Source organism: Glycine soja, chromosome 8 (genome assembly GCF_004193775.1).
Source record: "Glycine soja cultivar W05 chromosome 8, ASM419377v2, whole genome shotgun sequence".
Taxonomy (NCBI): domain Eukaryota; kingdom Viridiplantae; phylum Streptophyta; class Magnoliopsida; order Fabales; family Fabaceae; genus Glycine; species Glycine soja.
Window position 1 is genome coordinate 8,291,874 of NC_041009.1, and position 14,329 is coordinate 8,306,202.

General features: G+C 34.0%; 2 protein-coding genes across 6 annotated transcripts; one reads left to right on the forward strand and one right to left on the reverse strand.

Moving 5' to 3' along the window:
* The first annotated feature begins 4,668 nt into the window (after positions 1 to 4,668).
* Positions 4,669 to 7,210, forward strand: LOC114421639 (xyloglucan endotransglucosylase/hydrolase 2). The gene is made up of 3 exons (XM_028387683.1): positions 4,669 to 5,020; positions 6,220 to 6,413; positions 6,642 to 7,210. The coding sequence occupies exons 1-3, from the start codon at positions 4,733 to 4,735 to the stop codon at positions 7,009 to 7,011; spliced, it is 852 nt and encodes a 283-aa protein (XP_028243484.1). The 5' UTR covers positions 4,669 to 4,732; the 3' UTR covers positions 7,012 to 7,210.
* A 1,857-nt stretch (positions 7,211 to 9,067) lies between these two features.
* On the reverse strand, positions 9,068 to 14,329 carry LOC114422086. Of its 5 annotated transcripts, none has more exons than XM_028388280.1 (9): positions 13,635 to 14,324; positions 13,223 to 13,325; positions 12,715 to 13,118; positions 12,330 to 12,432; positions 11,353 to 12,239; positions 11,082 to 11,184; positions 10,223 to 10,875; positions 9,471 to 9,569; positions 9,068 to 9,382 (listed from the first exon to the last, which is right to left on the reverse strand). In XM_028388280.1, the coding sequence occupies exons 1-9, from the start codon at positions 14,247 to 14,249 to the stop codon at positions 9,314 to 9,316; spliced, it is 3,036 nt and encodes a 1,011-aa protein (XP_028244081.1). In that variant the 5' UTR covers positions 14,250 to 14,324; the 3' UTR covers positions 9,068 to 9,313. The 5 variants fall into 5 exon arrangements, with proteins under 5 accessions (XP_028244081.1, XP_028244085.1, XP_028244082.1 ...); XM_028388284.1 differs by having other exon boundaries at positions 9,115 to 9,382; positions 12,742 to 13,118; positions 13,635 to 14,329; XM_028388281.1 differs by having other exon boundaries at positions 9,115 to 9,382; positions 12,715 to 13,115; positions 13,635 to 14,323.

Sequence of the window (14,329 nt, forward strand, 5' to 3'; positions counted from 1 at the left end):
TCTTTTAACCAACGTATCGTCAACTATCAAGGAAGTTCCTCTATCTAATACAGTTGTCTTGGCTGAAGGAAAAAGATAGCTCACCCTACAATTTCAACAAAGTATAATCTTCCTTGATAGCACGGACAACTTTAAATTGACAATTGCCTTTTAAAATGGGGTAGTGCTGTAGTGGGAGGGTACAAGTCAAAGAAAAATAGGCTGATATCCAATCCAAAAGGCATACATTAGTTGGTCCTCCATTTATGGATAATAATATTGATATTATTTTTTATTTTTTTTGGTTTCTTGACGATTGCTGTTATAAATTGCTCACAGAAAAATCAATTTCAAGACACTTGAAGGACAATTTGTATTCATAAAGAGATGGGCACTAATTTGTTTTCAATTGTTTTACTGGAATTTGGGGGGAATGAAATGGAAAAGAGAAATAGATATCAAATATCATTTGTTTAAGAACTTCACCCCCCTCCCCCCAAATTTTATGTTAAAAATAACAATATATAATTTATGTTAAGAAAAATAATGGAGTAAAGAGTTAAAAATATTTTATATAATTATTTGTTTTTCTCTATTTTCTCTTTCACTCTTTCAAACAGAGAAAATTCCCTACTTCTTTATTTTCCATTTTTATTTATTCAAATATCATTTTTTTATTCTATTTTTCTTTCATTTTTATCTTTTCTATTTCTTTCTTCTCTATTTAATTTCTAATTGAAACAAAATATTAGAGTGATAATCACCTCCATTTGTTCACTAATAATAAAAAATAAAAATTTAATAATTAAATGAAACTTTATATTATAAGTACATTTCACTTAAATCTTTTTTATTTTAATCCAACTCAATTTATCCAAACTAGTATTCATTTTACCCGTAATCTCGTTATCTGATAAGGGGGGAAAATCATTGAAATCACGCGTTTGATATGAGAAGAGTTGGAGAGTCCCCATCCCAAAGGAATATCTCAATTTTCAAACCCCAAAAATATGAATCCTTGCATTTACAAACCATTTTTTTTCATATATTAATTGGACCCACCTCAGCCATGCACGATGTGACGCTACGCTTGCTTAATTGATGAATTTTCATTTGGTTTTCGGTGCACTCTTTTCTCCTGTGTAGATTAGAGGTATTGAACTGGCCATCGATTGAGACTTAGAGACCAAACAAAAATTTGCTCATCAATTACCAATATAATAATAACATGCATGCATGTAACCAGAAATAATAATAACAATTAACAACATGCATGCATGCATACCGGCTTTTTTCATAAAAAAAAATGTTTTTACGTCCGTCCAAATTATTTTATTTTATATTTCGGCCTTTTAGTTTGTGATTGATTTTGATTAACTATAAAATAAATTAATTTCAACACCTATTCAGTGTACTTTGTACACTTATGTTAATTTATTTTAGAGATTTTCTTTTTCTACAATTTCTTAAGTGAGTTAAAAAAATGTTAATTATTTCTTCATACACTCTTGCAGTGTGTTTGTATATCTCTTAGAATCGATTTTGACATCCAAAATTACCGTGAAAAATTGAAGTAACTATTTGCTGTTTTGTGCTTTAACTTGATTTTGGAATTGAAAGTTAATTCAAACACACAATAAGCTAGAATCTTTATATTCAAATTATTAATTCATTTTACAATGAAAAAGACTTATAATAGAAGTTTGTGTTTTAGTTCGTATTTCATTTATGATGCAAAACTTATTTCTGGCCAAGTAATTGGACGGTGCAAACAACTTTGATATATCGATCCCATTCTTGTAGGCAAATACTACACTGACTTGAATATGAATGCTGGTTATTTTGGCGAACTAACTTAATTAGGGGGAGAAAAACTGGATATAGCTAGATACAGAGACTCGGTCATTAATTAGATATACTCGCGGATAATTGGATACGTGTAACAAAGTTCTAAATTATGTAATTCGTGCATAAAGAATATGCAAGTTTTGTATCTTCAATTTTTGTATATATACTTGTCTAGTACTATTTTTCTAAATTAACTGATGCTTCATTTGGTATAAAATCATGAATAGAACCTGCTTCTAGAGATTTCAAATTCCATTCCCACCCATTTCTGGTTTCTAAATATTCAACTCACCGTGTCTGCCAGCCCAACCTGTCATATGGGAAACTACCATTCAAACCATTTTTCATTATGGAGAGACTGTTAGTTCAAATTTTCAAATACAGCAACAGTGGTTTGCTATCACTTTGGTTTGTAGATCACGGATAAAAGTTGAAACTATGGCTCAATTTGTTTATCTGGAATCAATGTTCCCCTCCTTTAAATAGAATATTATGGTTACTAATTAAATATTATTATGATACGTCCATGATATTTAATTCCACAATTATTGTCGCTAATTAATGGCGTATACCTACTTTAATCTTCACCTAAAGCATATGCTATCAAAGATTGTTAGAAGGAGCCTCATCATTGACCTAAGGGGATGAAATCACACTCTTTTTATGATCTATCCTTTGCTTTTCACGAAGGCTGCCATTTGATGAGGAATAAGTAGTTTTGATTAATTAATTAATGGACCTATACATGTGACGATATCAACCATCAATGTCATCGTGACCAACCAATTTAGTTGAATTCAGCAATTTCACTGTCTATGAATTCTATACACTCACATTCATCTCGTTGTTTTACTCTTTTGTTTCGTTTAAACTTTCCAAGCCACTTGCAGCACCCATGATTCCATGTATTGGCTTTCCCAAATCTACTTTATATGTAGACTCATCTTCAACCCCACAAAGTTTTAATCTAAAAGGACGCAAAACATAATTGCCGAAAGCATCAATCATATGCATTATGCAGTCGATTTGTATAATTGTACTGATATGTTTATTATTTTGTTGGCAAAAGAAAACATGCTTTCTGTTTTGATTAGACAGAATATAGAAAGAAGTGAAGGACACTAATTAAATTCCCTCAACCATACATATTCACATTAAAATCAGGTCCCTTCTGAGGTGCTGTATACATTCTCACATTCATTAAAATAGTACTTTTTAAATAAGGCATCATCATTTTAATTACTTTTTGCAAGAAAAGGTTGGAGATTCTGCTAGCTGGTTGCCATAAGTTGATTCCCACTGACCATCTCCTTATAAGTTATAACCAATAAATTTGCACTTTTATTCTAATAATTAACTAGTTAGTGGTGGTTAATTAACATTAGAGGGATGGAAGGCTACACTTCAATGATGATTTGCACTAATGAATAGTAGTTTTTAAGCATCCAAATACTCCAACTCTTGAGTTTTGATCTAGTTTCTAAATGTTCTAATAATTATATTATAATTTGTAACACTTAGCGGTACATACTTTAGTGATGAAGTGATCATTCATTGCCATACTCTTCGTTACTGTGCCATTGTGGATACCCTTACCCTCATTTCAAGGTTGATTCTTGTAGAACTTCCTTATTAAATGCTTTGGACCATTTATCAGGAAAAAAAGTAATCTGTGGCTATTGTAACATTGGAGGGTGGGTGCAGGTAGGAAGTTTGTTCATTTACTAATAATTTTTCTCATTAATAATCTGTCATACAAGTAGATTTTAATATAATTGTATATGCGCCGTACTCGTGAGAAATAAATGCATATTGGTTTGAATTATTATTTTTATTTGTTTTGTCATGCAAATCCAAAGTTGTTGTCTGCATTGGAAAAGACAAATTAAAACTCAAGCAATACAACAACCCGAGACAAAGCAAGCAGGAAAAGAGTTATCAGCATGGCCGAAGTGGATAACCATGCCATATCATTGGCAATCTCGTGACTATTTTTTTGAATTTTAACTCCAACATCAAAGAATATCTATATCTATATGTCATAAAATTGAAAATTAACAGTGAAAGTTTAGGCGATGGTTTAGGCAATAGCATAGGGGCAATAACGCAGGTACGAACTCTGCCACATGGCATCATCTAAGTGGATCCATAATTCATGATTGGTGGTACTAAGAAGTGGTAAAATACCCTCACGTCTTTATTCTCCTTCCACATCACACCCAGTTGGCATCCATCCATCACCTAATTTTCTCTTTTTTTTGAAAAAAAAAGGGATATTTTGTTCCAAATCATACAAAAATGGGGTCTACCCCTACATTTCAGGTATAAAATTCTCTTTTTTTTTTATCATTACTTTTTTATTTGTGAGCAATATCATGTACGCAATCATTGTTCATATTTCATATTACTACTAAAACTTAAGGTTCAGGTGCGTTGATACGAGAGAAAATAATTTATTTAAAAAAAAAATTATGTTTGATTTTCGTTATGTGTAAAATTTCTTTGAGTTGATAATTACATATCACAAACAAAATTAATTTCTAATCCAATGATTAAAAGAAACTCGGAATCTGGAATTTGTGACTCAGGACAAAGATACTACTACTGAATAAGTGAATAGCATCCTGTGCACAAACCCAAAAAACATCACAAAATCCATTTAAGTATAACCAATGCCCAAACAAAAAGGTTCCAGCTTTCAAAACTTGCTAAGCTGGCACCAGCTTTTGGTCCCACCAGCCCAAGTTATTGCTCCTTCACGCGTCCAACCATAGTCCCATACCCAAATCCCATCTTCCATTTCTCTCTTTTTCACACATATATATATACCCCTCTTTTGAACACATTCCCTCACATCATCACAAGAAGCACAATTTCTCTTTCTCTCTTTTTTTGTGTGTCCAAAATGGCTCCTAGTTCTGCTCACAACAATGGGTTCTATGTGCTTATGCTAGTTGGGATAGTGGTTAGCACTATGGTTGCTACCTGTGCTGGTAGCTTCTACCAAGACTTTGATCTAACATGGGGTGGTGACCGTGCTAAGATATTCAATGGTGGCCAGCTTCTATCACTTTCCCTAGACAAAGTCTCTGGCTCTGGCTTCAAATCAAAGAAAGAATACCTATTTGGGAGGATTGATATGCAGCTCAAGCTCGTTGCCGGCAACTCTGCTGGCACTGTCACTGCTTACTACGTATGTTTATTAATATTTACAATAATTATATATGTTTGTACATTATTTTCATCACTACAATATATAATCTATGATACAAACAAATATTTCAAACACAAAACTTAATACAGGTTTCTTAGCTACTTGTAGTATCAAAATTACAGTTTCATCTAGATAATTTGCATAATATATAGGTTTCTAATAAATGTCAACATAGATCACTGAGATAAACTCTAATTCTCATCACAAAATAACCCCAAGAGTATGTTTTAATGAAATCTACCCTTCCCAAATTTTTTTAAAAAAGAGAGTTAAAAATGCTATAAATTTTGTGAGGTGCAATTATCATGTTATCTGCTTCATCTTTTTTATTTCTGGTATACTCATTTACCCTTGTTTTTACCATATAACAAAACTATACTAATTCAAATTGATTAGTTTCTTTCCTTCTCCATATATATGAGCTAAAACAGTAATACTGTAGAGTTTTTGTATGTGTGTGTATGTTTGTTTTTCTTTTAGGTAGTTTTAGCATTGATTCTTGATGAAAGAACATGACTTATCCTGTCTTCAAATACGACCACTATTGACCACTTTTACACTTCAAACATCAACCTTTGTCAAACTCAACTGTACATTCACGAGAATGCTATTGTAGCAAACCCACAAAAACAAGTTAGACTACAGAATTTTACTTTGTCAACAACTAATGCTTTATTTATTCATTCCATGCTGCTTTCTGTTTCAAACATTGACGTATTTTTTTTTTATACAATTCAAACATTGACGTATACATTAATCAACTTGGTCTTTTTAAAGCAGTGAATTTAACAAGCGCTCGTGACAGGGGAAGGTGGCTAACTTTGACCTAGTCCAAAACATTAACAACTTTTAATATTGAAAACTTCGGTTCATAGCATAATCTAATGACAAATAAAAAAAAACGCTCTCATGGTCGAACCTTCACATAAAAATACTTTTATCACAATGAGTTTTCTGGTTTTGAATTGATAAAAAAAAAAAATCTAAGACCTTGTTTAGTTGCTAAACTCATACTGTTCCTATGCATGCACACTATTTAAATTACTGTTAATAAACAACAAAAATGACAATTCCCCAAAATAAGGTCATTTTCTTAATTTGTCGAGTTGTTTGTGCTGCTACCACACACAAAGGCCATATCAATAACTATAGTAGTAATTCCATTTTCTGCGGTGCAGTTGTCATCCCAAGGGCCAACACATGATGAGATTGATTTCGAGTTTTTGGGAAACCTAAGTGGGGACCCTTATATTCTCCACACAAACATCTTCACCCAAGGCAAAGGCAACAGGGAGCAACAGTTCTATCTCTGGTTCGACCCCACCAGAAACTTCCACACTTACTCTATCATTTGGAAGCCCCAGCACATCATGTAAGTCACAATAAACAAATATTAAAAAAAATACACATTTTTTTTATTAGTAAATATTCTATACACTAATACTGCAAAAGATTTTATATCAACTATCTTTGAACTATAAGTCATACCATTTGAAAGTGTAAAAAATTTACATTGAAACTGGATAGAAATTAAACTTTGTTTATCTCTATGCTTTTCACCAATATCCATTTACCAAATCATGAATTGGGTTAACTGCAGATTCTTGGTTGATAACACACCCATAAGGGTATTCAAGAATGCTGAACCTCTTGGTGTTCCTTTTCCAAAGAACCAGCCCATGAGAATCTATTCTAGCCTCTGGAATGCTGATGACTGGGCCACCAGAGGAGGATTGGTGAAAACTGATTGGTCCAAAGCACCCTTTACAGCATACTACCGCAATTTCAAGGCCATTGAGTTCTCATCCAAGTCTTCCATTTCAAATTCTGGGGCTGAATATGAGGCAAATGAGCTTGATGCTTATAGCAGAAGAAGACTGAGATGGGTTCAGAAGTACTTCATGATCTATAACTACTGCAGTGATCTCAAGCGATTCCCACAAGGTCTTCCTGCTGAATGTAAACGTTGAAGGTTCTAAGAGATGAAGAGAATGGTCACTTTCTGAGTTGGATTTGAATGGTCTATGTAAAATATGCTATGTTTATGTCTTAGATTCTTTACTGACTTCTGTCCTTTTTTTTAAGTATCTATTTTATAGTTGCTAATGTATATGTGTATTAAGGGGCCTTAATAATAAATCATATTCTTTGTTCCACTTTTCTTGTCAATTTGGGCAGTTGGTCTCACTCTCATCCACCCTTTAAAACTGATCATGTTGGAATCAACTTTTATCTGTTCATATAATAAAAAAGTTGTAGTCAAGTTTAATATTATCACTGTAGTTGTGGTACTGAGGTTGCACTTTGCTCATCTTAAATGACAATAATTAATAATCAACACTCGGAAATATCATGTTGCCATGAAAAATCGTAGACCTTAAACATTCAGAATTAGTAAGATGACTGCAGAAAACAAGATTAAATGAGCGGATTCAAAAAAACAAAATTAAGCACATAAAAACATTAACATTTGTAATAAAAATTATTCTGAGCATTATTGGTAAGAGATCTAAAGAGAATATGGAATTTAAATGGTTGGCCTGAATAATTTGCAATAGTTCCATTCGTACATATATATATATATATATATATATATATATTATAAATGCTATTTTGAACCATCTTCTGCTATCAACTATCCCACTTCCCACCATTCAGATCCTCTTTCCATTTTCTCTACAAAAAATTCTAGACATACATTTACGTTTAACGATTGAGATAAATTAAATTAGTAAAAGTAATAAATTGTTGATCTATTTATTGTACTGGTTATTATAATTTTAAGATTCACCAATCACAAATGTAAGATTGATTTCTTCAAAAAAAAATGTAAGATTGATTAATAACGTTTTTTTTTAAAAAATTGGTTAATTATTTTTGTATGGAGAGGTGCTCGATGGAATCCAAATTGAAACAAAACATCAATATACGTACTGACTGCATGCTCAAAAGGTTTCATACCTTGACTTGAGCAAATATTGTCCCCTCGGCCAAACATAATTAGTCTAACAATTTTGTTTGTATCTATAATTATTGTGTAAATGATTGCACTTAGAGATCCCTCTTCATGAAAAGAGAGAGAGATGCCCAGACTCCTAAAAATATCTAAAATGCAATAAAAATGATTGTTTGTTGTTTGCATTTAAAAAACAGCAAAACCTTTCGTGCTAAAATAAACTTACCAAACAAGATGGAATCAAGGCTTCAATAAAATGCTCAAAAGCTCTAATAATTAAGCCTTTCGTTAGTGGATTTGTCAAAACATCAAGTCTTCTATGAGACTCTAGAATTTCTCTCCCAATTTCTCGTGCTTTGTCATGAATATAAAACTAAAAAAATAAATATTACTTTCAAATCCCATCTGATTGGTGAGCTTTCACAGTTAAAGTATCTGAACCTTTCTGAAGCTATTTTTAAATTTTTTTTTGGCGAAATCCTACATCAAATTTCACATTTGTCCAAGCAACTGTCACTTGATCTATGTAGTGCATTTTATTCTGTCTGCAATAAATCTTATGAGTCTCAATATCCACTCTAAGAAGCTGAATTCAAAACTCGTGTAATCTTGAAATCCTTCTTAGTTCTTATTATGTTTTTGCACATCTGCAATCATTCCGACAGTGTCATAGTTATTCATGTTTTTTTATGCCGTGTTGTTGTGTGATATTCTTCTATTATTTCCGAATCAAAATTATTTATTTATATTTTACACTAGTTAGAATTTATGTTCTCGACTTCTCGTACATACTATTTAGAAACCCATGTCGATTCCAGTGGTTCGAAGCATCTGAACTGAAACATTAATAATTGAAATTTGACGTAAAAAAAAGTTGTATCTGTACTTATACTTGATTAATTCTAATGTGACATTCATTTACAGAAATTTTTAATCGAGCACCAAAACATTCATTTGTTTAGAATTTTATTTCGGTAATCATATTTATTTTTGGTAAAGAATACTAAATAAAAAAATATTTATTTGAGAAATTGAATAAAAAAAAGATATTTGAGAAAAACAGAAACATATTAATCTTAAAAAAATAGAGCAAATTAGAAAATTCATAACTGAGCAAATATTTACAATAACAAATTCCAAAAAAAATCTGTAAGGTTATTCTTGTCCGCTTCTACTCACTTTCTTCCTGTTTCAAAGGGCCAAACATATTTCTCTGATATTCAGTTTTCCAAGGCTAAGCTGAGATATATTTTATATCACTCCTAAAAACAATTCCAAGATGAGAGGATATCTGCTTTGAGACCGCAATTGCAGGATTATCCGCCAGGTTGAATGACTTCTTTTTCAACATGAACCGCAAACGTAACCGTTGGTGGCTGCAAGCTCTGCACAAACAAGTTGAAATAAAACAGTTCAAATGGAGGAACCAATTATGGGTATTACATATAACATAATCATGGTTCATGCACATACCGTTATTCTGCAATGAATATTAAGATCATCGTGCATCTGACTAAGACGGTTCTTTGCAAGTTCTTCAGCTGCACATGCTTTCCTGCAAGCTTCTTTCACCTGAAATATACAAGGTGTAAAAAAGCCTTAGTTTGGTAAGCATTTTGCCTATACAGACACGAAAAATGGATGGAATTACAAGTTCAATGGTAAACTAGATTAAGTCAAAAAAAGTTTATGAATTGGACAAGTAAAAAAAGAAAAACAATTAAATAATAGTGAGAATGAAGCTATATTTGCATAGCTCAAATGCATTTAAAAAGAAAGCTACTTAGATGTTTGTCAATACAAAGTGCCCCCAAGATAGAACATGGCCAAAATTAACTAACCAACAATCCTTCTTCTTAAGCCTGAAAGCAATATATTATATACTTGTGAAGAATGAATCCTTTCATATTCAATTTTTAGTTTCCCATGATTTTATCATGTAAAAATCTTGTTTATTTTCCCTTTTGATTGATTCTCAACACATCTTGATACACCAATTTAATATCTATTAAGACTTAATAGAGATAGATACAATTTTCCATCATAAAATTCACGTGTGAAACTGAAAGGGCATCAAAAGCTTGACAAAATAACAAGAATTGCAAGGTGATAAAATAGTGATCCAGTGATCAGAGGGAATAAAATCAGAGCATAGGTAATGCAACACATGTCAAACTCTACCTAACACATTAGAGAGACGAACTACAAATCAAGGTAGCACGCACCTGGCTTCCACCAAAAACGGGATTATTGTTGACACTATCAGCAGAACTTTCTAACATATTTCTTAGATGAGATAGTTCCTTCATAAGATTATGAGCAACCTCTTCCGCATCTAACAATTGATTTTTAGAAAACTCAAATGCTCTTTCTGCATGAAGCCGAAAAGAAGCACAGTTCAAACATGCACAAACCCCTCTGCATCCTCTTGGATTTCTTTTTAAAATTCCTTTTTTCAAACCAACAGCGGGAACTCTAAGTTGTTCTACAACTTGCAGTTGAGACAAGCTCTGAGAACATTCGTGTGTTTCAGGTAGCTTCTCATTAGAAGACATCAGGAAAGAATTGTTTCCTTTTACTTCAGAGAAAACTGATAATGACTTGGACGAGTCAGGTGTAGCCTCTCTGGTGGTAACTTCATTAATCATAGGTGCCAAGGTTGTGATTGGTAAGTCTATTCCATGAACAGAAATTGATGGATCAGTGGAGCTTTCTGGCTTGCAGAGTCCATTTAATACAACCTGTTCATCTTGCAGTTGAATCACTTTGCATGAATCATGAGATGACTGAAATTCAGGAATTTGAGATTTTGGGCTTGAACTATCATTGTTTAAATCACAAGCCTGCAACCCTGATTGTTGCTGAGGACAAGAATTGCCTGCAAAATGTTCCACGGGAACACAACCATTTGAATCATTTACAGGAGTTAGATGTAAATTTGAAGTTGAAATTGGCAGAGGTGTTTGATCCATGGATTTCGCAAGTTTTGGGTGATGAATCATTTACTGAAGCACCAAGAAAAAATATTGAAAGAAAAACTTAACTAAACGAGTATCTTCCACAAGAATAAGAACCAATACTTACAAGAATCATCTTTCATGGTATCCAATATAAATGGAAGCAATCTCTTGTAGTTTAAAGATCCAGCATGTTTCAACAATTTAAACTGTGGACAGCGTTTAAGAACCTGTTTCAAAACCACATAATCAAACATATTTCAAATAAATATATCACGGGGACAAATAATTAAGTATTAGTTAAAAATCAATGAGTGAAAAGTAGAATCATAATGTTGTTTGTTAATGCAAATTCTAAGGAAATATAATTTTGCAGTAGATAAATTTAGGGTCCTCACCGAAGTGATCTTGGATTCAGAGCCATTTTTTATTCCACTAGCATTTTTGTTATCACTACCTTTTGAAGGCATTCTTGAACATAAAACTATCCCATTCTGCACACTTCCTGCTTTGTCACCGCTATGCCCTGCCATGTCAGATTTTTCTGAGGTAATATTCTCAGATGGAGCTCCAAGTATATCATTTGAAACCTGGACATGATTTAAACTTGTTACATTCTCCTCAGCATCTAGCACATTAAGATCCAATTGACTTAGAGTCTGACATTCAGGGGGAAATCTGCTAACAGATTCACGCTCCTTCAGATTCACAAACTGTTTGCTTTCATCATAAGCAATAGTGAATCCTTTTTCTTTACTTGAACGATGCACAGATGTAAGCGCAGAGACATCACCTTTGAGATAAAGCATATACTGATCTTTGGGTGGTGAGTCACTATCGTGTTGTCTGGATATCGTATTTTGTACTTCCTTGACGCCATCATTATGCGCAACATTCTTAGCAGAGTGAAAACCATCCACCATTACTGAACATGGATTAAGCTCTGATGCACTCAAGCATTCATCCTTAGAAGCAATTGCAAAGTTCTCTGTATGTTCATTGACAGAGGGTGCAGATAAATCACCGCGAACCACTTCTTTTGCGTCCAATTGCATTGGAAATTCAGGAAAGTCTTGGGAAGGTGTCAATTTTGGCTGGTTGCCATGAGAAGGATTAACTAATACATAGTTTTCCAAACCATTAGACTCAACTGTGCCATGCATGGGACTGCTGTTTGTCTTATGCTCATCTATAGAAGCTTCTTCACTTTCAGATGACAAAGGAAGTTGGAACCTCTTTGCCTCATCTTCTTGATGATGTGTCTGATGATCAAATTTGGATCTATCTGTAAAATCAATTAGCTTCTTCATTATCCTCATCTAACAACTAATGAAATTTATATTATTAAAGTGGTTGAATACACAAGGATAGTTACCAGAGTCATCTTTGGTAAGATCCATTAGAAATGGAAGCAACCTTTTATAGCTGACAGAACCTGGGGTTTTAAAAAGTTTCCTGTGCAAAAGTTGTCTCGGCACCTGCATGGACATCCCAAATCATATTTAGATTGCAACTAAATGTAAAACGATATTGTTAATATTACCAAAAATACAGGCACATGAGATGCTAGAAAGCCCACTAATTACTGCATCAAAAGTTTTTTCTTGGGATATAATATCATAATATCTTTCATCACCTATGCTTTTGAGACCTAAATTTGATTAGGTAACTAAGTTATAATAATTTAGCAAAGATCAGTAACTTAATGTCTAACCCATAATTGGTAGCAAACAAGGTTAGAAACAAGGACAGATTCTTACGGATTTACTCTTAAGAGAATCTTTCACCTTGTCAGCTTTCAGACAAAACCCTTGACCCGCATTTTCATGAGTGCTTCTGGTAAAATCCATGGGTTTGACATTGACCTCTGAATTAACATATATATCAGCATCAGGAGGAGTTGTCTGTATACATTCTTCATTCAAAACACCAAACTCCTGTGAGGTACTAGCCTCAACACAATCAAGATTATTCATGTGGCTAGACAATTGCTTCAAGCCATCATCGGGCAAATCACTTGTAGCATCTTTAACACCATAATCTGCAGTGGCATCCGTCTTAAGTTCTTGTTTAGACTCTTCTTCACTTTGAGGTGACAAAGGCAGTTGGAATCCCTGTCTACCCTCCTGGTCTTTCTGGCAAAATCCCAATTTTGGTGTATCTACTAAAAATTAGCAGACCAATTAGCTCATTCATCAAACATATCCAACTAAATCATCAACTAATAAAGTAAATAAAAAATAAGGGTTTGCCTCCCAAAATAATTACCAGAATCATCTCTCACGGTATCCTTTTGAAATGGAAACAACCTTCTGTAATTGACTGAACCCGGGGCCTTGAACAACTTCCCCTGGAAACATGGTCTGAGAACCTGCATAAAGATCCCAATCAGCTCTATAATAATAAAACCATGTTCCCAAAGCAACAATAATATTTAAAAACAAGTACTATTCACTGGAATTTTACCCTAGAACACCCACAATAACTCATTTAACCTAATTACACAATTTGCCACAATTAAGGTTAGGGCTAACAACAAAGGATAGAATGCCTAATTCATAATCATAAAGAAACCTGTTAAGGGTGTGGTCAGCGCTTCAATCTCCAGGTACATATGTATGAAATTCACCCAAATTATGCACAAATAAACATAAAGAAAATAAATTAAAACATGTCAGACCCCTACAGATTTGCTCTTGAGAGAAGAACCATTCCCAGTGGAAGGTGTATCTTTGACAGGAACCTCTGCGTCCAGTTTCCCTACATCTTTGTTAACCTTGGAATTTGAACCACCGCAAATCTCAGCATCAGGTAGAGTTGTTGCTCCGTCCAAACCATCAAATTTCTCCGAACAATCTCCACCGCTCTCTTCAAACAAATCAGCATTTCCCCTATCGAAACCCCGAGCCTCGAAAAAAAGCCCCAAATCGGGACTCCCGATTGCTTCGGCGTTTCCCTTGGGAAACGCGCTTTCGATCAAACCGGAGTTAGTGGATTGCGGAGGCGAATAGACTCGCCTGGCGCGAAGATCCTTGGTCAGGCGGCGAGGAAGGTCGCCGTCGTCGCGCTTCGCTTTCTTGCAATTGGTTCGGCGAAAGCCAAGAAGTTCCGCGCAGGGTTCGTCCAGTGAGGGAACGGGATCGAAGCGGAGTTGACCGGAGCGGTTCCGATGATGATAGAGCTGTGATCTGGCGCGAGTGAGTGTACCAGAGGAGTGGCTCCGCTGACGGGAACTTGGGACGGTGTCCATGGCCTCTGAGCGCGCTAATGCTAGATCTGCGAAATTTGGCGCCATACTTCTATATATGACTCACATTTGATGGCGGGAATGTTTTGGCGGGAAAACATAAACTCCTTTTTAGTTTTTTTTTTTTT